We start from the raw sequence: 23,097 nt of genomic DNA, 5'->3' as shown, positions 1-23,097 counted from the left end.
GATACCAAGCATGCATGGGTGTTGACAGAAAAGAACACACACACATGAAAACACACACACACACACACACACCTCACACCCCTAATGGCTGATTGTGCATTAAGATGCAAATAACCTACCAAAATGCCTATGCAACAATGTAGCAAATACAGTTCTGCACAACTATACAATCTGTGTGCGTGCACACACAGACACACTATACAACACACACACACACACAAACATATGTGTGTGAGTGTGTATGTGTATTGTGTAGTGAATGTACAGTTGTGCAGAACTATATCTGCCGCATTGTTGTATAGGCATTTTGGGTATGTTAATTGCATTTGTATACACAATATATTTATATTTATGAAAGGGCAACTCAAATAGGAAATGGAGCACACTAACATTCAGGGAAAATAAATGTGAAAATCTCTACTCTGGCTGTTTTTCAGCAAAGTGGGGATAATATTTTATTGGGAGAGGTAAACAAGGAGAGAAGTACATATGTAAGAAGCAATGGTCCTCTGTAGCATTATTAAGGCATGAGAAAAATCCTTGGCTGTATTAATGAACTTTTTGGCTGTAAATCATGTACAGTTTTTTTTTTTTCAAAAAACAACACAAAATGTTCAAAGGAAGGATAAAAGCAGAATTTTCTGGAAGGCCTTTTTATCCTTACTACAAGACCCAAGGATAGCAATCCTTATAATGACCTGATGAATCTGGATTTTTTTTTAAAGCAAAAAATGTTACGGGGTGTGTGTGAGGTGGGCAGCTCTCCGGCCAAGAGTTGAAAGGGAGATTTCCACACCTTTTTCAAAACTTATGACGGGGTGTAACATTGGAATGTTCTCTCATTCTACAACTTATTCTTGAGGGTGGGGTGGGGGATTATTTATTTATTTAAAATATATTTACCTTGCCTTTCTCCTTGAAGTCAAAAGAAAGGCCAAAGCCCTCCTTAATGGTACACCACCTCATATGGATGCCAACAATTTTTCTGGGCTAAGTGATCCTACAAAATGTACCCTGAATGAAGGTGTCAATGCTTAATTCCACAGGGGCCATGGCAATGTTTATAATAAATCAGGTCCCTCTCAAGAACACACTTACTGATATTTTAAATAGGGGGGGTTGCACAGAGAAATAAAAAGGGGAGAATTTGTGTGCCAGCATGGCTACATGTTCAGAGGTCTTTGTGTGCAAACGTCTCTCTAAACATGGCAACATCCAGGTCAGCATCAGGTTGCAAAGCAGAGGTGAGGAGCACTGGGCTTCCAGATGTTCTACCTCACAGTGCTCATCAGCCCCACTCAGCCAGGCCTATGGCAAGGGGTTGATACAGTTGCCATCAAAAACATCTGGAAAGTGAAAAAGCTTCCACATTTGTCTCAGTCAACCAAGCAAGCAATACAATTAAGCTATATCATCCTCATAGAACCGCGGAGCTGGAAGGGGCCCTCTGGATCATCGAGTGCAGCTCCTCTCGAGGACAACCCAGTGGGGAATTGAACTCCCAACCTCTGGCTCCATAGCCAGAGAGCTAAACCACTGAGCTATCCAGCAGCTATCCAGAGTGGCAAGATATTTTTATAAGAGGCACATGAAAGAAAAGCTGGGTTTTTCAAAATAAACCCTAGGATTTGGGGTTTTACAGCTGTCATATCCTCAAGAGGAAATGAAGAGCGCGCATGGGGGGGGGAATGTTTTGCACATAATAGGTTTGGGCACCCTCACTTTGTCTTTGGCACTAGTTACTGATGGAATACCACCTCACTGACAGAAAGTTTGCCTTTCTCTGGGAATCAGACCAAAAAGCTTTTGCTGGCTGAGGCAGAGCTGAGAATTTCATCCCCACCCACTCAAAATAATAATAATAATAATAAAAAAAACCGCACAACACCAAAACATCCATTTGAGCCAAGACACAAAGCAACAAAAGCCAGGCAAGTTGTTTTGCCACGCAAGGTAGAAATTCTGCAAATGCCTCTCCTCGGGCCTTAGCCATAAAACCATAGCAACCGTCAACTAGACAGTGAACAATTCATTGCTCTTTCATGACGGCCCGAAATCGGCAGCTGGTTCATTCTCTCACATGGTGGAGTAAGTCCTGGTATACAACAGGACTGAAGGCAGAAACAGATGAGCCAAACAGCTTCATCTCTGGAAGGTTAATAAGAAAGTTGTTCCTGCAGAGATGCTTTCTTCAAAAGTGCTGTCTTTGCAGAAATATTGTGCAAACAGAATCACCGGACAAACAGCAAATACATTTGTTTGCACCCTTTAATGCTAATCAAGTTCTAACTATAAAGCTGGCTATTTCACCTCTTTCTCCACTCTCAACTACATGGACCAAACATCTGGATTCCCAAGTTTCTAAAGGGAGGAAGCAGAATAATGTGCTGCTGATTCATCATTTGGGAACTGGTAAGAGACTAGATGCAGAATTCTGAGTTCAGGTTGCATCTTTATCTGAAAGGCTAACAAGGAGTCTTAAAGACTGACTAGCTTGACAAGGCATAAGACTGCAGTCCACATCCATGTGGTAAGGCAGGAGGCAACCCAGGAAAGCTTGTGCCATACTAGATGTATGAAAAACTTTTCATGTTCTATTATGAACACACATAAAGAAAGGAGAGAGATATACAGATCTTACCATCCCCGGAGACACACTCAAGCTGAAATCCTATGCACATTTCAGAATACAGAGGAAGAGACTGCATAATTATTAAAACATTTAAAATCTCTTCAGGCAAAGAAACAGAAACTTGCTGCCAGTGCCTAAAAAACAATGACATTTACTAGATAAGAGGAGATCATGTAGAGCCAGCTAAGCGCCCTTTCCATCTAGGTAACTTCTATAATCACTGCAGCCCCCTAATGATGACCAGGACAACTGTAAGGACAGTGCGTGTTTTTATTACCCTTCTCTTAATTTCAGACACTATAGTCCAAGAGCCCTTGTGGTACGGTGGATAGTGTGCCAGACCAGGGTCAGGAGGCCTGGGTTCAAATCTCTGTTCAGCCATGGAAACTCACTGCAGCATAGCAATGGCAGACCTCTCCTTGAACGCATCACATACTTTGACAGCAGGTAACAAGAAATGTAACAATCACAGCATCAACTTATACATGGTTGTTGACGAGAAATGATGGCCCCCAATGGGACATCTTGTTAAATATTCCTGCAACCTAACAATGGGAAAGGAGACACAACAGACCTCTCAGAAGGCATTGCAGGACACATAATGTTTGTCTACATTGATGTATAGGGTCACCCTCACAGTTTACAATAGTAGTCAGCCAGATTGTTACTGGAAATTGGAAGGAGAGTATGATGGAAAAAGCCACATACAGAGATGAATAGTCAGACACTTCGCCCTCCGAACAGATTCTTGAAAGTGTATTTAACTCTGGACATAGGAACTGCATCACAAAACAAAGCAAAAATCCAAACTCTATCAATTCATGCCTAGCAGGTATTAAGAAGTCTGTCCAGTAAATGTGCTGCGTGTATATTTAAAGCCTATCAAGTTCCTATCAGTACATCTCGTGAAAACTGAATCCCAATGAGCAAACAACTCAAAGTCAACTATTCTGTAACCAGTGTTTGTATTTGCAAACAACAGAAAAAAGTTATTTTAGCACTGCATATTTTAGGGCAGACATGGAGACTGAAGCATCAGTATTGCTTCGGGAGGAAATGGGGCAAGTTTGCAGCTTGAAACAAAAATATACTCGTGCATTTGAAAAAGATAAGTTCATATGTGCTTATGATGACATTTTCTCGGCCTATGATTCTGCATTTGGACAAAGTGCTTTCTCGTTTTAACAGCCACAGACATTAGCATTGCACACAACCACCTTCCCTACAGCCAGTACACTTCAGAAAGAGTCTTCTTCTTGTTATGTCCAGTTTCCATACTGTTTCCCACAGAACCATACCTTCTATTTGTCAGGTTCAAAAGGGTGTAGATAGAAGTATTTTTAGTGACCCCCCTAGACACCTATACAAAACTTAAGGAAGGGCTCCCCATTGCAGACTTACCTGAGTGTCTCTCGTAGCTTTCTGAGCAACCTACTTGGAATGGCCTTCGAAGTTCAAGACAGCAGTGAAGGAAGGAGCAAAGATTCCCAGCCTTGGGGAAACCCAGGTGTTCTTGGACTGCAATTTTCAGAAACTGCAACCAGCACAGCTGGTGGGGAAGGCTTCTAGTAATTGCAGTTCAAGAACACCTGGGTTACCCAGGGTTGGAAAGCACAGAACTACAGTAAAAAAAAAAAAGGGAGGGAAATCACAAATGCACCTATTTGATTGTGTTAACTGGACTCTAAAAATGTCATTCATTTGATATGTGCTAGGGAACTTCAGAAGGCATCGGAAAAGCTAGCTATTGTGCTTATAACAATCAGAGGTGTTTCAGTTGTTACTGTTGCCTTGGATATGAATTCAGCATCTCCATGTTCCAGATCTTTTGATTCTCCCATAGCAAGTCCTGAGGGCATGAGACTAAATCTCTTTACCTTCTTGCATCAAAATGCTCTTGGTATGGGATTAGCATGGAAAAAAAAAACTCTGTAATTGCTAGTCCCAATCTGCGCAGTACATTCCTTGAAACAATGTGGTGGCCAGAGCATCAGTCATGGACATGTTGACTCCCTTGAGGAATGTGACCTATAGAAAAACTCATAGTCACTGTGATTTAAAAAAAAAACTGGGTCAACAAAATATAGGCCATCTGGACTGCTGACAATTGTAGTCCCCAAAAGTAGCATCTCCAATTCTTGTGCGGCCATTCTCATTCCTTCCTGTATGGGACAAAGTCCCTAAACATGAGGTAATGCAAAAAGAATCACACAGTTGGGGCGATATTTCTGCATTCATTTTACACAAAACATGAACCAGTTTATGACTGTTGTGCCTTCTCCCCTGCTCACCCAACACAACTGGAGGGAATATCACAGCCACACACTGATAAAGTGTCTACAACCTGCAATCAAGGACAAGATCAGAGAACAAGGTTAACTGTCCCTTCCAGCTTTAATGTCTAAGCAACTATAAGGTATGGAAGAGTGTCCATAAAAAATAAAATAAAACAATTCCAGTTGTAGTCGTTATGCGTCTTTCCCCCCAATATCTCATTACTAGCTGGTGTGTTTCTTATACTCGTTATCTTTTCCCACAAATAGCCCATTGTTCCTATATCACTGACCTCCTTTATGGATGAATTTCCAGCATTTCTATGTGAAAACCTTATGACCAACAAACTTAACAAATATAGCTGCTCAGCTATGCCTCATGGTGTATGGCATGCATTACAATTCCCAATATTTGTTTCTGGAGTCCCTTGAGAATTTTCAAAACAAGAGGTTTATTCAGGCCCTCATGGGCCACCATATGTGGTTGATGGGCTGTGTTCAAATTTTGAGATAACAACTTAGCTAGATCAGCAAGTAATAAATTGGAATAGAATGGCTATTGATGTGTAGGGTGCATAATTTCCCTTGAAGTTAATTGGGTTATACAAGAGGTAGGCATGGTGATATGCTGGACTGTGATCCTGAGTCAAAAGAAAGGTATTATTCAAACATCCAAGACTTTTATGTGAAGCAAAAGTCTGTAAATATATTTTTAAAGCTTCCGTATTTCAGCAGAATTTGGACTAGAAATTCCTTAGAGCTGTAACAGCTGATCTCACGGTTGAGTTTGATATCCAGGTTGTTGGCTATGTGGCCAAGAAGCCTACGATCCATCAACATGAAACAAGGAAAGCATGCAGAGAAATGGTTACAGAACAGCTGGGTTAAGAATTTTTTTTTTACGAGGCAAGAATGCAGGAAATGACATTTGGCTTGTTATTTCAGTAAAATGTATAATGCCACCTACAATATATTTAATTTTAATGGGACCATTTCATTACACACCACTCTTACACACATTTTGTTTAGGTTGGTCAATTTTTGAAGTAACTCTGACCCCCACAACCATGTCTACATAAGACAAGCACCCATGAGATTTCAGGTATATTGCACTAAGAGACATTTTTAAATACACACCTCATCTACTCTCCATGTTATTGGGTGAAAGCACCAAACAACGATTCATGGATAAGGTTTGTATGTAGGAAGGTGAAGACTCTTTGGGCCTTCCACTCTGCAGTTCTCCTCCCACTTTGGCCCCTCAACCCAAATTTCTCCTGCGACAAAATTCAAAGTTTTATTGAAGAGTCACATCAGTGCATTAGCTATATATACATATCCCTCTCAACAACCAGCTTATGAATGAGATATCACAACCTGGAACAACATGGAACGTATTCCTTTCGTTTCCTTTTTTCCTTAAATGTAAAGTTGCCACCAGTTTTGACCTCCAAAGAAATCAAGGACAAAGGTCTTCAGTTACTCGGTCCTTTCCAGACCTCCATTATACAGTTCCGTTTCTTCGTATCTATCCATTGAAAAAACGTGTGAGAGAACAAAACTGATGTGAATTGATTTCTCACGTAGCCACAGAAAAAGTGTTTTTCTTTCTTTCTTTTTAAAAGCCATGCTATTGTTGTTATTATTATTTGAAACTTTTTTTTTAATTTTTGCATCCTTGTGTTCTTTTCTGAAGCCATGAGGAGCAGGGAAAATAAAGGAAGTGTTTAATCATCACTACTTCCCCCTTCATATAAATCCAAACCTAGAAAGAGACACTGTGGAATTACTGTTTTTTTTTTTCCTTTCATTTCTTTTCTTGTCTTTTTTTTTTAATATAAATGTCCTGAACATGTAAATAACCCATGGGAAGGGGGGAAAAGTTGGAATTAATTACACAATTACCAATAAAACTCTATCCTTGTGTCTGAGAAGACCAATACACAGCTAACTCCATATACAGCATGCAGTAATGTCAGAAGAAAGATATGGCTGAGAAGTAATGTGCTAGAATGCTAACAAATAATTTATATATGTAAATTTATATATATTATATATAAATTTATATATATAATGTATATATATATAATAGAAAAGAATAAGCATTTTCATTTAACTCAACATACAGTGAGAATCAATCTTTGTACTTCCAAACAGTATGAAAACAGTGGCAAATCGTCTTGAGTTTAACACCAGAATAATGAATGAAAACTCAATAATGCTGGTGGAGGCATTGCTTGTTCATTTTCACTTTCTCTCTGCTTTTGCTTGACATGTCAACTCACATCCAAAAGGATCACACAAACTGGATACACTGATACTCCACCTCCTACTCTTCAATTTGTTTTTAACACTTAATAAACATACTTCTCGCTCTCTCTTTTTTTTCCATATTGTGTTGTGTTTTGGGTGGGGTCTTTTTGTTGGTTTTTTATATTTTTTTTATGAACTAACAGTTCTAGGCTCATATCAGAAAATATAATTAATAAAATTAATAATGAATCAGAATCCCTTATTATCCATGATATCCATGTAGTACAATGAATTAATGTCTTAACAATCATATATTGTTGGATTTGTCTCCCTTCGCAGTGGTCCATGGTCCTTTTTTGTCAGAGTGGTTGTCACATGGAGTTGTTTTGTCGTAGTTTACAATCAGACGAATAAACGGTCCAGTTTGTGACAAGGAGGGGAACTGGAGGGGGAGGGGGAAACGAAAAGAAAAAACAAACGCTGGGATTTGCCGTGGGCAAGGCAGCCAACATCAACATCTTGCAGGCGTGGTGGACATATTCAGAGAACACAAGCAAACAAAAGACTGACCCGGCTGCCTTGCTAGGGTTTAATGGGAGATGAGGAACAATGGCCGCTCAGCCCAATGTACTGGTTGGTTCCCAATACTAAATACTTGTCCATGGAAGGGTGAAAAGAAAAGAGAGGGAAAGAGGGAGGAGAGAGAAAAAAAATAGAAAGAAAGAAAACAAAACACTCAGTCGCGTTGAAACATCAGTAGAACAATTTGGACTCTTCTTCTTGTTTGCTTAAATTCCCTTCTTTCTCCCCAGGATTTCCTCATAATATATTCTCTTTACTATTATGATTTTTTTAATAATTTTTAATATTCTTCTTTCTCTTCTTCTCTTTATCACCATGGTTGACAGGGTCAAAACTTGAACAGGAAGTGTAACAGAAGGAAGGGAAGCAGCCAGGTACAGCCAGCTCTTCTTGACCCACCACTGTTCCCATCATGTACTGCTCCCGGGCCTGCAGGAAGATAAAAAAGACCTTGTCAGTAACTGGAATAATCAATAGTGGCATCAGTAGAGGAAGGCAGCTACCATAGCAAAAGCTACGGTTATTCACATGGCAGATTCCACAGCTCCTGATCCAAAGCAAAGTTGAGGTTCATTGGCTTGCTTCGTAATCCCAGATTACAACTGTCATAGTATACACTGCATGCTTAAAATGGAAGCAGTCTATGAAATTGCTTATTACAGAAAGTCTTATCTTGTCACTTTGAAACGAATAGCTAAAAAAACTCTCAGGAAATACTGGGTCAGATTTTCATGAAGTGGGGAATACCCAAAGTGAGTTCGACTTGAAAACTAATTATCCAACAAATTATGGAAAAGCTCTACCTGAAGGTGTCTGCTAAACTATCCCAGCGCTCTTTTCTTCTCATATGTAAACACAAGTGTACATCAACATGATCATTTCTGTCGGAAATGATTCGAATGGTTCTTCCCTAAGTAGTCTTACAAAGATTATTCAAATATTTGCCACAAACAATGAATCATATAACATTCCAGCACAACATCTGGTGTAAAATAAATGGTGTCCTCAGAAAAATGAATTGTATAGATGCTCGATATGTTTGCAAATATGTGATTCATGTATTTCTAGTCCTTCGTATTAATTTAAATGATGGCATTACACAATTTTTTTTTCTATATGCCAAGGTCTTCCAGAAAGGCTCTCCTTTGCATTCTGCCAATGTTGGGACAAGCTAGACCATAAGCCAAGCATGCAGGTACATGTGGTGCTCCATTATAATGGGTGGCAGATGTCCAGTGGCATAGCACATTATTTTTCTTTACCTGCCTATTTTTTCATTTAGCATGCTTTGCTTTTTTTTTTTAATTGGTCCCTGGAAAGTAAACATGAGCATATTTTGCCAGTCTGATTGCTGAGGCATACATCTCTATGGAAATCTTCTTCTCAAAATGAAAACACATTAACCATAGGGAATAAATATTCTCCTTAATGTATATTTTGCCCCCAAAAGTGTAATTTAATGGGAACACAGTAGAGGGTCTTCTTGTTCCAGTGAGTAGAATTCAGTTCTCCCTTCCTTGTGAAGCCTTTTTTTTTTTTTTTTGCGTTATTGTTCCTGGCCACCTCCCCCTTCTGCCTTCACTCTGGTGGTTTTTAAGTGGCTTCCTCCCAATGCAGTTATCTGTGGTGTTCAAAAATGTGATGCTCTTACTGGGGAATGATTGCATAAGTCTTGAGCATTGTCACTGAATTGTCTGTTCTCCTGTGTTCCCCTTGGGAAGCTCCTTTTGAGCAGAAGCGTCTCTGTATACTTTTAAAACTGTAATTAGTACAGCATAACTGCCAGGATTCCTTGTGTAATATATTATTCCTAACATGAGATAAATACCAACTTTCTAATGTTAAAAATCCACTTTGTCAACTAATTATTGCTGCCATGATTATTGAAATCCAAGGTGGATCCTGGAAACATTGTAACAGGTATGGGATGGAGACGAACACAAAGCTGCAGGAGATAAAAGAATGGAAGTTTTGAACTACTATCAGTTGGCAGCCTGGCATTCCAAAATGACCAGTCATGATGAGTAGCGGCATCTCCGAGTCAAGGCTATTAACCACCAATTATCCACTGACAGCGTTTGAGGACAGAGGCAAACAACCTCCCAGAAATCATCAGTTAACGACTGTCCTGGAATGCCCTGTAGTGTTTCCAATCCAGATACTGCTTGTGGTTTGGGATGCTACAGCATGCTAAGAGCTGCTGCTAGTAGTGACTCCATAACATCCATGCCCTGGGGATTCTGCTGAAGCCACACAAGAGCATCCATCAGCAAATGTTTAAGCCAGTTTTATACTGGTTGGAATAAGCAGCCACTGCTGGTCATGGTAAAGGCAGGTTTCAGTGTCGTTTTAAAGGGTGTTAAGAGAGACCTGGGTCTCTCGTATAATTTTGCAAAATGCCTCTCCCCAAGCAGAAATGCTTGTAGTGATAGGAAATGCTCTTGTGCTCTGAATTTGTTTTCTTTAAAGAAATACTGTTGCATTTATTTGGATGTCTCTAACACGGTGTGCATGTTCTTTCCAAGGAACACACAATGTATACAAGCCTGCTCCCTTTTGTACACACATTTAAGTAATTTCCTCAGCCAATTAATTTGCTAAAGAGCTTCAAAATGATTTTAAAAGGAGCTGTCTTTTAATTTGCGGGAACACATTTCCCTTCTATTGCTGTTTTGTTTATTTTGTCCCCAACAAAGTTATGCTTGGTTCACAAATGGATCCATGAATGGTTCTAGTTTAGACTTATGGCGTGAACCTAGGCTGTATTATCTAGTGACTTCTAGAAATGTATTTTATCTTTTTCCCTGAAGCATGAAGCTTTGCACACTGCAATTGCAGCCTGCACTTGCAGCAGTTGTTCGCACCGAACAAAATAGACTGGGCTATGTTGTTGTCTTAACATTGGACGTAAGAGTAAGGCTGTTTGGTTTGGGGTTACTTTTCAATAGATGAACACCAAGCCTTGACCAAACTGCTGAGCTATGAAAAGTTTATCACAAATTATGTGTGTGTGTGTGTGACATCCAAAGGAAGGGAGAAAACCACTCAGATTTTTTTTATATATTTGTTGTCGTTGGATAGGGATAAAGCAGAGCTCTCATTGACTGGCAGATGTAATATCTCTCTTTCTCAAAACAACTTGTTTTGAAGAGAATATATCTAGAGAAAAGATGATGTGTGCTCACTGATCGCAGCTAGAAAGGAACTCCAATGACTAATCAGAGTCCACCATGAATATGCTATCCAAGAAAACAGATGAAATTGGTCCCAGTTCAGGGACTGTGAGTTGAGCCACGGAAAGGTGGTATTCTGGATACAATTAACGCACATTCAAATAAATTATTTATTTATTATTAACAGCTATATACCAGTTTTTATTATTATTATTAGAAGCCAGAACAAGCCAGCCACATGGCACATGTTATTTTGATATAGAAGTATAAAGCAAAGATAAGAGATGAAAAGATAATAATAGAGCTATTCAATTATAGTACCATGGAAATAATATTTTAAAGGCAAATCTAAAGAGCAATATCTTGCCTGCTTTAACATTTCTTAGTGTAAACCCTATGGCTGCTCCCTGAATGTATAAAGGGATTCAGTGGGAAAGCATGGCATGAAATGATGTAAGTCAATTGAGCATTCATATCTGTTGCAGTGCAACTGTTTAGAACTCTTTCATTCACACCTGCAATGAAGTGTGTTTTGATGTTGTAGCTCCTGGAGGATGAAAATGGAGGTGTGAACCAGGCTTGCAACTATAAATATAGAGCAAGACCAGAAAAGCCAGCCTGGTGTTTCTTGCATCACAAATAAGCCATATCAAGAACAGTGAGAAGAGGTTGGGAGAAAGTGGCGAAGCAAGGAGGATACACAGCAAATGGAAGCAAAAGCTGTGCAAAGAACTCTACTGCATGTTGGGGGGGGGCAAGAAATGAGAACTAGCCACATTATTCCAAAGTAGACTTGGGCAGGCTACAGGAGAAGCATTACTACGTGGGGTAGATTCTTTGAAAGCGGGTAGCAGGATATTTTCAGGGATTCAGCAAAGAAGAGGCAGGGGGGTTGGCAAGAAAGCTGACAAGAGGTCATTGCAGTGCATGAAGGATCAGTCCCTTGATGTCCACTTAGCTGCAGTGGGAAAATGCAAAGGAGTGGGAGTGATTCAAGATCAGAATTTGGGGAAGCTTCAGCAGATTTTTACTAACCTTTCCAGGGTGTCTGGGCTGCAGTTGTCTCTGCTATAAAATTAAACAACAGGTTATCAATAAGGAAAAAGGAAAGCCTTTGTGTGAGTTGACCTGCTCTGAGATATCACATTCAATCTTCCTGCCAACCAGTTTGCAGGGATAGTGGCCCAGTCCTTGGGCAGCATCCCCCACTCCGGTTACGGGCTTTATAGTGTTTAAGCCACAGTCATTTGAAATGGGGTTAATCAATGACAAATTAATTGTTTGAAGGCTTGAGATGATCCACCCCATTGTTCATAACCTAGGGTCATAATCTAATTCACTTCCTGTTCTTCTAAACACACCTTCATTTTTGATCTTAGAAAAATGTGTAATTGCATAGTTTGTAAAGAAAGGAAGCACATGTTAACTACCATTTTAACAGAAGGACAAAGGTATCAGTGCAAAGCAAAAGCCATCTGATTAGCATAAATCAAACTCCCACCCCAAGCATTACTATTTCAGTGCAAACTACTCAATATGACTCCAAAACAACTGGCTTTCTCTCAACCCTGCCTCCAGATGTTTATAGAATCAGCAATGTCTGTGTGAAGGAAGGGAATAAAATCAGTGCTGCTTTTACTTGGCCAACAGGAAATGTATAGCAGAGAAAATTCTGATGATCCAAAAATTAGTGGGCTTGTGAGGAGAGGTGAAAGGATCTTGCTGATCCCATTTCCCCCCCCACACGTCTAGCCATGTCATGGATATCTACTGCACTGTGAGCAGTGCATTCTTTAACCCTAATACAAAGTCTTATCTCCCACATAAGACTGATATATGAAAGATTTTTTCCTGCCATGTTTCTAAGACCTGAGCAGGATTGTTAATGATGGGATCCAGTTTGTGCAGTCATGATAAGTCAGGCGTGACTTGACAGCACGTGAAAACAACAAATCATGAAATCTGCATGAAAATCATGGATACGGAAAGTAAGAATGGGCTAACAATGAGGTTTTTCTGTAAGAACGATTCGGCAAATGTAAAATACATCCAAAAGCCATCTAATTTATATAGCCATCAATAAAATTATACTATTATAACACAATATACTGCACTTTATTAAAAAAAAAAACTACCCATGAAATGTGCAAAATTTCCCAAGCCGGGGGGGGGGGGAGGAGGAGATAGATCTTAGTGTCTCGTGGTAAAAAGGGGATGATCAAAACAACAAGTAAACAAATTTCTTGGGAACCACAGAAGGATAAATCTAACCAGGATTTGCATCTCTTTGTGTGTAAGGGGAGGTAGAGATAATCCAGGTGTATGTGCATCTTTCAGATTTAACCATACCCTCCTTCGATATATAAATTCCCTTAAGCCTTCTCAGGAGAGGGGATACTTGCTCTTGAGAACTCCTAAATTGTCCTTCTTTGATGTTAAGAGTTTATTACAGTTCTCTGTTTGCTTGTAAACTGGCTTGATGATCACTGTGAGGCTTCTGGAAAGTAATCAGGAAACCTCTGTGCATGCGTGTGTTGGCGTGTGCAGATGCCTGACATCGTTAAATGGTTTTAAAGTTGGGAAGATGAAAGATGGAGATCTCCAGAGGGAATAAGAAAGGTTCTGTGACACTGCAGTGATTATTCAGAAGGAAGAGGGTCAAACTCCCAAAGTCAAAATTCTCCATGTATAAAATTCTTCACTTGTCTATCTATTGATGCTCTTTAAGCTTGTCTCTCGCATTTAATCTGTTCTGAAGACGCATTGCTCATTTATTTGTTTGCTGATTTACTTCAGGCAGAAAAGAATGTATTTAGCTGGCCTTGGTGTCTTGCAAGAAAGCTACAAGTCTTTCTTTGTCATAGTTGTATACAATACACACACACACACACACACACACACACACACACACACACACACACACACACACACACACACACACACACACACACACAGAGATTTAAAATTGAGGTACTTTAAGACTAACAGGTTTATTTCAGTGTGAATTGTCGTGGATTATATAAGCTGTTTTTGCAGAGCCATGGAATGCAGCCTCTTCTTGACAATAATACTTTACTCTCCTAGTCTGTGGGTGGAAGATTGGGGCTCATTTATAGATAGCTCTTCAACCTTAAGCAACTATTGATGGTCAACAGACTGAACAACATGGATCCAGTGACAAAATTGCACCATGCTACAGACCTTTGCCATCTGTGTCTCCTTGTCTATTCTGGCACTACAGGTCTCAGCAATGTTGCTTACGATATCAAGGGTTCATTTATTTGTCCACCTTTTAACATGATAGGTATCATCTTCTGCCAGCAGTGCCCCCACCCCATTTCTATGTAAGGCAGAGAGGACAGTCTTTGTAGATGACAACCAATGGGCACAAAACTGGCATCACATACGCCATTGAACAAAAGCTGGTGTCCAAACATTTCAACACCCCAGGATAGAAATGTTCTGACAGTAGCTTTTTGTGAACTGGCATTTATAATGCCATATTTCTGTATATTGGTAAGCGTAAATATGGCAGAGACCACGGAGGTGGTTTATATGTATACATTCCAGCATGTATCTAAACAGAAACCGGGGGTTTTAGCTTCACTGTATATATATTAACAAGCTGTTTTGTTTTATTTCCATTTTTATGCCACCTTTCTCCCAATGGAGGGACCCAATTTTTCCCTGTCATGTTTCTAAGATGTGGCTTGCAAATTATTTAAAAAACCCCAAACCAACTAGAACAACAATACATTATTTTTTACACACACACACACACACACACACACACACACACACACACACACACACACACACACACACACACACACACACACACACACACACACAATTAAAGCGGGTCTGCTGTAAAGAAAATTGATCCCACCACACTTCAACTCATTGTCTTTGAGAAATAAGCAATTATAGTGCCTCGCAGGAAATATTGAGATGTTCTGTGAGGGCCACAGATGGTGGAAGAAGGATGCTGACATCTACAGCTTTTACTTTGTGATTGCATCTGACATATGAAGATGATAGAAAACTCACCTCTGTTTTCTACACCATTAACTGCACTTGCAAATAATCGAACAGTTGAACAAGTGTCTTGTTCACAGAACAAAACAAAGGGGGTGAATAATAGTTAGGAATAATTTAAGCCAAAAAGGATCTGTGTTGGTCTCAGGGCAGAATCTGGGTTCCCGTTGTAGAAATGTGGCGTCTGAGTTTTCTTTTTCTTTTCTCTCTAACCAAAAGAGTTAACATCTAGCTCTCTACGGCTGCAGAGGGAACCTAAAAACATGAAATATAGTATAAACTCATACATATATTCTCCCCTCGATCTTTTTAAAGATCAGCAAGGGAGACTTTGGTCTAAGAATAACAGTTCTTTACAGAAAAAAGAAGAAGACTTAGATCCGTTGTGGTGAAGACGGTCATAGCAGTGACAGACTAACCATGTGCTGCCTGTACTATTAACTCTAAACTTAATTCTAGTCTAGATTTTGTGATGTTGGACAAAGCAGGCAAGGGCTTCTAGTCTGTGAACACTGGCAAAAGCTAAGTGGGTATCATCCTGGCAACTCATCTGGAGGAAAGGTGTAGGGATGTGAAGAAGACTAAAAAAACCCACCAAAATTTCATTCTTGGAAATGTTCGCCTGATTAAGACACACCAATGAGACTCCCCCTTCCGTGAGATTTCCCAGATTCCCTTGAAAATGGAATCCTGGTTTGGTTTTCCCTTTTTACTTTTTCCTCCTATTTTTTGCCTAACAAATCCTGCTCAGCTTGATGCCATTCTGCATAGGACTTGTAATAACCCTGCATGGTTTGGCATTCCTTGCAGCAAAATGGCATAAAAATTTCCACAAGATTTCCTGCAAGATTGCTGGAGCAGAGGTGGCGAAGAGGGGAGGGATCTCTCAGGTGGGCAAACTTTTCCCCCCTTTGTTTTTCTCTGAGACTGAGAAGCTGCAAGAATCACAACCCCTGAAGAGCTATGTGGGTCCCTCAAACGACCAGAATACCAAAGTTTAATATATCATTACAGTTCTTTTTAAACAACATGGTTATAGGCTGAAAGAATTGGGCATGTTTAGCCTTGAGAAAAGAAGACTGTGGGGTGATATGATAGCACTTCTCAAATATTTTAAAGGCTTAGAGGAGGATCTGTTCTTGATCACACACAACAAGGGGCTGAAATTAAAGGAAGCTAGATTTTGGTTGAATGTCGGGAAAAAAAGTCCTAACTGTTAGAGCAGTATGACAGTGGAACCAGTGACCTCGGGAGTTGGTGAGTGCTCCAACACTGGAGGCATTCAAGTAAAACTTAGATAATCACCTAGCAGATATGCTTTGATTGTATGTATTCTTGCATTGAGCAGGGGGTTGGACTTGATGGCCTTGTAGGCCCCTTCCAACTTCACTTTTCTATGATTTTATTATATTATAATTCTGCCTCTCGCCAATATGTAAAAGTAAACTTGAAAATACAGGACAGTTCTGTTCAAGTGTGCATTACGGTACAGAAACAGTCCAATATGCTTCCTGGGGTGGGCTCCCCTGTCCACTGTTTCTTCTTTTTGTTTACGCTTTCCATTTTAAACATGTAGCACAGACATACCATATCTCCTGTCCTTTCTGCATATCAGCAGAAATAATATGTTCTACAGGACAGTGTGTCAAAATGTTTGTACACCACTTCATACAACCTGATGCTTCTGCATACAAGGACATGATCTAGAATCTTAGTCATCAGCATGAAAAGAAGAATAGGCATCATTCATCACACACCCCTTCACAACTTGCTTTGACAAGGAAGAAAGCCTTACATGACCAAAAACAGCAGTCTTCTCTACACTGCTTCTTCCCAAATCACATTCAGAAGGTGAGCATGGGAAGGAAAGAAGCAATCTTACAGCCACTGATACATACTGATGTAAACCTGACATAAATCAGTATGTATCTTTGACCTACTGACTCTTAGTTGTCAGTGGTAGGGCAGTATATCCCTACTTCTGGATTGCATCTGGAAATAAAAGCAAAGCAAAAGCAAAGCGTGCTGCTTATATACCGCCCCATAGTGCTTCAAGCACTTTCTGGGCGGTTTACAAGTTAATTATGCAGGCTACACATTGCTCCCCCCCCCAGCAAGCTGGGTACTCATTTTACCGACCTCGGAAGGACAGAAGGCTGAGTCAACCTTGAGCCGGCTACCTGGGATTGAACCCCAGGTCTTGAGCACAATTCTGACTGCAGTACAGTTTGCATCTTCCCTTTTGTTAAATTACTGATGACAAGCACTAGTGCATAAATCACAGTGCAGTAAAGAAATCTATAGATCCTCACTTAAAGAGGCCTTAGAGAATGTACTGAATTTTAACTGATGCACATACCTATTGCTGTGCATTAGTAGTCAGAATGACACAAGCTGCACACCAGAAGTGGTCTGAATTGTGTCCATACTATTTCTGTTAATGGATAATGCTGGATCTATACTTCCTAAAAGGAGGTAGCACTACTGTGGCTGCTGACCATCACAGCAGAAAGTTCAACAAAGGAATAAAGATGGGGGTCAATATTCCAGTGCTATTCAAATTTAAAAATTAGACCAAAAAACAAACAAACCCAGAGAGATTATCATAACCCCACTAAAGACTGGAGAATTCTCATTTCCTGTAATATGTAATCAGAGTGTACACCCAGTGATATTTCAGACCAGCATTACTGAGAACCCCTGCTTTAGCCTACAGAGCAGATGGAAGAGCACAGCTGTGGTGCCAGGCAGGTGACTAAAGGCTAGACCATATACCGTCACCTGTACGCCTTTCTCCCCTCACCCAAATATGTCAGAACCTCCCTCTGTGTAGAGTCCATGCCCCAGTGTGGCACCAATGATATATGGTGCATTGAAAGATAGAGATATGGTCTATACACATCTTCATAGGTGGCTTATAATGGTGCATGGGTAGGGCTTTGATATTGTGGGCTTAGGTTCTCCCTACATCTTGGACCACTAGGCATCATCACATCTTTCTTTATCCCTCCCTCTTCTAATTCCATCTCCTTTCTTAATTATTCAGTTCAGATCCTTTTTCACTTTGGACCCTTCCGTGTACCAGTTTGATGCCAAGAGGCAGATGCCTCCCTCCCCATCTTTGTACACGAAGTATCCTCATGCCCCCCCCCCCTGTCCTTCCAACCCCTTAACACACAAAGACTATAACATTGCTAAAGCTGGTATATAAGCTAGTGGTACTTACATGGCAGAATGTAGGGAGGCATGAGGAAGGAGACACACAAGGAAGCCATGCGGGAGGGAAAAAAAAGAAACAGAAAGAAAAGAACAGAAAAGAAAAAAAGAAAGAACAAATGGGTTAATCAATCAGTTCTGTTTTTGTGGGGAAATGAGGCAGCTGCATTTCATATTGATTCTGCAAGGGGAAAGGGAATGCAGATTGATAGATAGACAAACCACTTTCATTTCCTGGGGATCAGTGATGAAATCTGATGGAGCTCTGCAGAACAAGGCTATGTTAAGGTCCATTCCTACAAACAAGTTTCTTCAATGAAGATGGAAGGTTAGGCTGGCGAGCTGGCTGACATTGCTAGAACTGTTCCTCACCTGCATTCCATTTAAAAAACCCAACCTGTTAAAACACCTGGATTTGGTGCATGCTTCTTCCCAGAAATTATTCATCTCCATCTGCCAGCTGGCAAAGCTCGGTGCCACTTCCTGCCAGTTCCACATCTCCTTCTACTAAAATTCCTCCTTTGTTTACTATGCCACTGATTATGCTGTCTTTTTCTTTCTTTCTTTTCTTTCTTTTCTTTTCTTTCTTTCTTTCTTTCTTTCTTTCTTTCTTTCTTTCTTTCTTTCTTTCTTTCTTTCTTTCTTTCTTTCTTTCTTTCTTTCTTTCTTTCTTTCTTTCTTTCTTTCTTGTCTATAATTATTCCATATGGACTTTGATTTTCCTGCCAGAGTACTAATGAGACACTGTACAGTAATTTCAGAGACTATGGTGCTGCAGGAATGGCAAAAAGAACGCTCACACCGTAGTTCAACCAGCACAGGGTGACATGGTTCTATGAGCTTCTGGATAACACAGGGCTACTTATCAGCACAGTATCAATTCTGTCAAAAACATGCCTTGAGTAGAATTTGGAAGTGTTAATCCTGGCTGCAGGATTGTGGGCCACTATAACCTAAGAAGTAATTGCCCAAGGTATGATCTTGAACTTGCAACTGGAGCAAGCTGGGGACAAGAACAAGAACAGACTGGAGATTCCAGACTATTTTTCCAACTCTAGTTTGGCAGATAGCTCAGTAAGTTTAGGCATCTGGCTGCGGAGCCAGAGGCTGCAAGTTCAATTCCCCACTGGGCCTCCTTGACAGGGGCTGGACTAGATGATCCACAGGGTCCCTTCCAGCTTTCTGGTTCAAAGGTTATTCAAAGGTTATCTGCAACTCTCTATAGTTATTTTATATCAAGGTTCATGTTGCAGTTGAAGAATCTAAGATATCTGGGTACAGTACTCATAGATGGGCCCATTATAGACCAATATTATAATTCACATACATTACATGACTTAGTTATGTATATAATATTGGTTTTCCATTTATTTATTTATTTATTTATTTATTGGACTTATATACCGCCCCATAGCGCTACAAGCACTCTCCGGGCGGTTTACAATTTTAATTATACAGGCTACACATTGCCCCCCCAGCAAGCTGGGTACTCATTTTACCGACCTCGGAAGGATGGAAGGCTGAGTAAACCTTGAGCCGGCTACCTGGGATTTGAACCCCAGGTCGTGAGCACAGTTTTAGCTGCAATACAGCATTTTAACCACTGCGCCACGAGGCTCTTAATGAAATAATCTCACAGTCTCTGAGTATAAACTAGAGCTGAGCAAAACTCTAGTTTTGCTCATTTTCCATGTTATTCATGAGGAGTCCATTTTCCAAATCTTCTCTAGGAAAGATGAGGAATGTCCTGCTGCTATGAAGGAATTTGAAAGAGAGAAAAATTCTACAAAAAAAGAAATCACCTCCGTTCTAAGATAAAGGAAATGTTTAAGACTACTGTTACAGTTTAGATTTAGTTCAACTGTAGTTGAGAACTGTAGTTTTGTGTGGACAGATGGGAAAACACTGAACCATAAACCAGAAAAAAATTATGCATCAGTAGACTTCGGTCTAGATGGGCGGAGGTATAAATTTAATAAATAAATAAACCGGTTCATGGTTCATTTGCCGAACCAGTCTGGGGATCCTGTTTTGTTGGGGGGGGAAGCAAAAAAAACCTTCCCCCCCCTCAGTGCTTCATTCTGCTTTGCAAACACACCTGTCCGCCCACCACCTTCCCACTGCCCCTGTTGCCTTCCTATTTGGTCCTGCTGTCACTGCCATCACCATCAGAGACAGTGGGGCTAACTTCCCTTCCAGGAGCCCAGGCTGCTACCTCTGTGTTCATGCATGTGCTGCCCAGCTGATTGGATGATCCTCCCTGGCATGAGGGGTTCACGATAGTTCGTGGTTTGTAGGTCACCATGAGCCATCACGAATCACTGTTTTCCTGGTTCGTGCCCATCTCTATCGGTGATGGCTTTCTCAGTAACCTCATTAAAGCCTAAGTCCTCGAATGAATTATTTTGGGATTGGTGAAGATCCCTGAGGGTAGGAGCCCTTCATAAAGATTCGATAACTGTGCACACAGTGTCTGGGAGGAGGAGATCTGGAACTGGATAATGTGGCTCTGAGATATTAGATGTGACACGATGGAGAGGAGGAGACTAACCAGACCCTCAACTCACTTTGGAATTGGTGCCGTCCTCCATGCAAATCGGACAGGGAAACAGGCAATGCATAAGAAAGGGTGGTAAGTGGAAAGGAAAGAGGTTGCATTACGGGAGGCCCGAGCAGATGTGACATACAGCAAGAACAATACTGACCTTGGAATAAAGTTGAGCTTGTGGGCTCACTTATTTCTAAACCAGGTGAGGAAACAATGGAAGAGAAAAAAAATGAAGATAAAAATAAAAATAAATATATTGTTTCATAATTACCACTCCGTGAATACACTGCCGTGTAAATAAGAAATGGGATGAAGGTATGTGTGTGTCTGTGGCAAGGGTGGGGTGGGGTCTGTGAACAGGCATACTTTCTGAAAGTGAACAAAGTGAAGCATGGAAGGGAAATGGGCAAGATGACTCCATGAATACTATTTAATTTATGTCAGCCTTGCAAAACAGCTCGTCTTTGATAAGAGAGTAACCTAGAGGTGAATGTTCAAACAATCAGCTCCTTGGCTTACACATCTAGAGGTTTGATTTCTTGATATTAATAGACACATTGTAGGCTGCTAGGAAGACTTTCGGAGAATGCTTCAGAAGCGCAGCTGAATCCACAGGATGATTAACAATCTTCAATAGAAGCGCACCCAAAGGCTACACTAATCTTTTTTTTTAAAAAAAAGAGAGAGGAGGAAGGGAGGCAGAAATGCTTTGCATCTCTTGATTCTATTGTTTCCCCCCTTCAGCGAATCCTTTCACTTGCATCTTCCAAGCGGTTTCCAACTCCACGTTTCCAAACCCAATGGGTAAAAGTGTCCAAAGGGAGTTTCAGGAGAAAAGGGCGATACTTAAGGTAATACTTTCCCCTCTGCCGCTTCTTTTCTGCAGCTCTTAATTTCCTCCGAGCAGAAGCAACGTGGCTGCGGGAGGAAAATTTACATTCTAGCTCAGCTCCTTCAGAGGATGACACCCTCATTAAGTAAATGCATTGAAGTGGAAGACTGAATTGACTTAGGATGGCTTTCTAAACTATTATCCACCATCCCCTCTTTCAAAAATTATTTTTAAAAGGCTCCTTCTGTGCTGGATGTGACCCGTGATTATATTGGGGTGGGGTGGGGGCAGACATTTGCCTCTGTAGTCCACTGAGATTGCCCACTCTTTAAGCGACCACATTGCAATGCTTTCTCTTGTGCCCAGAACAGTTCTGGTGAGTTGTTTATTATTATTATTATTATTATTATTATTATTATTATTATTATTATTATTATTATTATTATTATTATTATTATTATTATTATTATTATTATTATTATTATTATTGCACTTCAAAATGTGGCACATGCTATTATTTCTGAAGGGATTCATTGTCTACAATTTATGACCGCAAGTGCTCCGTCGATAAAGATTAATGAGAGAATCACAATTCTGTTCTATTCAGGCAAACACCCAGGTCGCCTGGGATGGCAAGATACACCTCAGTGACCTTGTCACATATCTTTCAGATTGATTTTAGCAGGACATGCCTCTGTACTCAGAACGTGGATTCTGCTGCTTCCCTTGACAATACCAAGGCCTAGAACTCTGGCTCTCAACAGGAGCCCTCTTATGAAATTAGCTTCTCACCTATATCCAGGCATTATGCAGTGCCAAAGTGAAGTCCTGCCGAGTTTTATACGCAGTCAGACAAAAGATGTTGTGGGAGGGAGGCAAAGAGAGAAAGGAAGTGATTTGTGAAGCTGAAATTAATGTAGGACAGTTCAGTGGGGGCCTGCTGTAGTTTAATTATTTGACTATGATTGTGCGAGCAGAGAACCTATCTTGCCCTTTGTTGGATTCTTTTTGTTTGCAAGATGGGGGGTAGTTCTTCTATCGTGCAGTAAGAAGACTCCAGTTATATACTCTGTGGTGGACAGATTTAAAGGAGACCATCCCCTGCTGGAATACGAGCCAGTGTGTGCTCTATGGATCTGTTCAGGGAAGGAAATTCTCAGTTTCGGAAAAGGTCCTCTGCTGTTTTGGCATGACTGTATGAGAAAGCAGAAGACAAAGGGTGAGGGGAGAAATATTACCCAGTACTGTAAAGGCCATAATATTGGTCATCAAGGCTCTTACAAAAGCCATCTAGCTAGACTGTGTGGAATCAAGGGATCCACTCCAATTCTTCAGAAGAAATTCCAGGGCTTGCGTATCAGAGTCTATCACATTCTCCATGACACAGCCCAACTTCACAAGTGCCCGGATGATTCTAAGTATTGCCACAGCACAGAAAAGCTGCTCCTGCTCCTGTTATTTTGTACCATAATTCAAAGAATCCCTAATCTAGCACTGCCACTGACCCTATCTCTACCCAACAAGATTGAGGAGTTGGAACTTACTATCTC

The 23,097-nt window shown here is 40.5% G+C and overlaps 1 protein-coding gene across 16 annotated transcripts in view; it reads right to left on the bottom strand.

Moving 5' to 3' along the window:
* Window positions 1-5,869: 5,869 nt before the first annotated feature.
* The window catches only part of NTM (neurotrimin), an 840,076-nt gene continuing 822,848 nt past the window's right edge, over window positions 5,870-23,097 (bottom strand). For 4 of the 16 annotated variants that reach the window (XM_020791964.3, XM_072979117.2, XM_020791974.3 and 1 more), the window contains 3 exons: window positions 20,873-20,908; window positions 11,949-11,981; window positions 5,870-8,169 (listed from right to left, as the gene is read on the bottom strand). In XM_020791964.3, the coding sequence (XP_020647623.2) occupies window positions 8,069-8,169; window positions 11,949-11,981; window positions 20,873-20,908 (170 nt within the window). In that variant the 3' untranslated portion in view covers window positions 5,870-8,068. The remainder of the gene's footprint in view (window positions 8,170-11,948; window positions 11,982-20,872; window positions 20,909-23,097) is intronic. The other 12 variants (XM_078379837.1, XM_078379835.1, XM_020792011.3 and 9 more) reach the window with 7 other exon arrangements.

The sequence above is a fragment of the Pogona vitticeps genome, chromosome 8, assembly GCF_051106095.1.
Source record: "Pogona vitticeps strain Pit_001003342236 chromosome 8, PviZW2.1, whole genome shotgun sequence".
NCBI lineage: Eukaryota > Metazoa > Chordata > Lepidosauria > Squamata > Agamidae > Pogona > Pogona vitticeps.
Note: the sequence above shows the minus strand (reverse complement) of the source record. Positions and strands in the feature narration are given on the sequence as shown.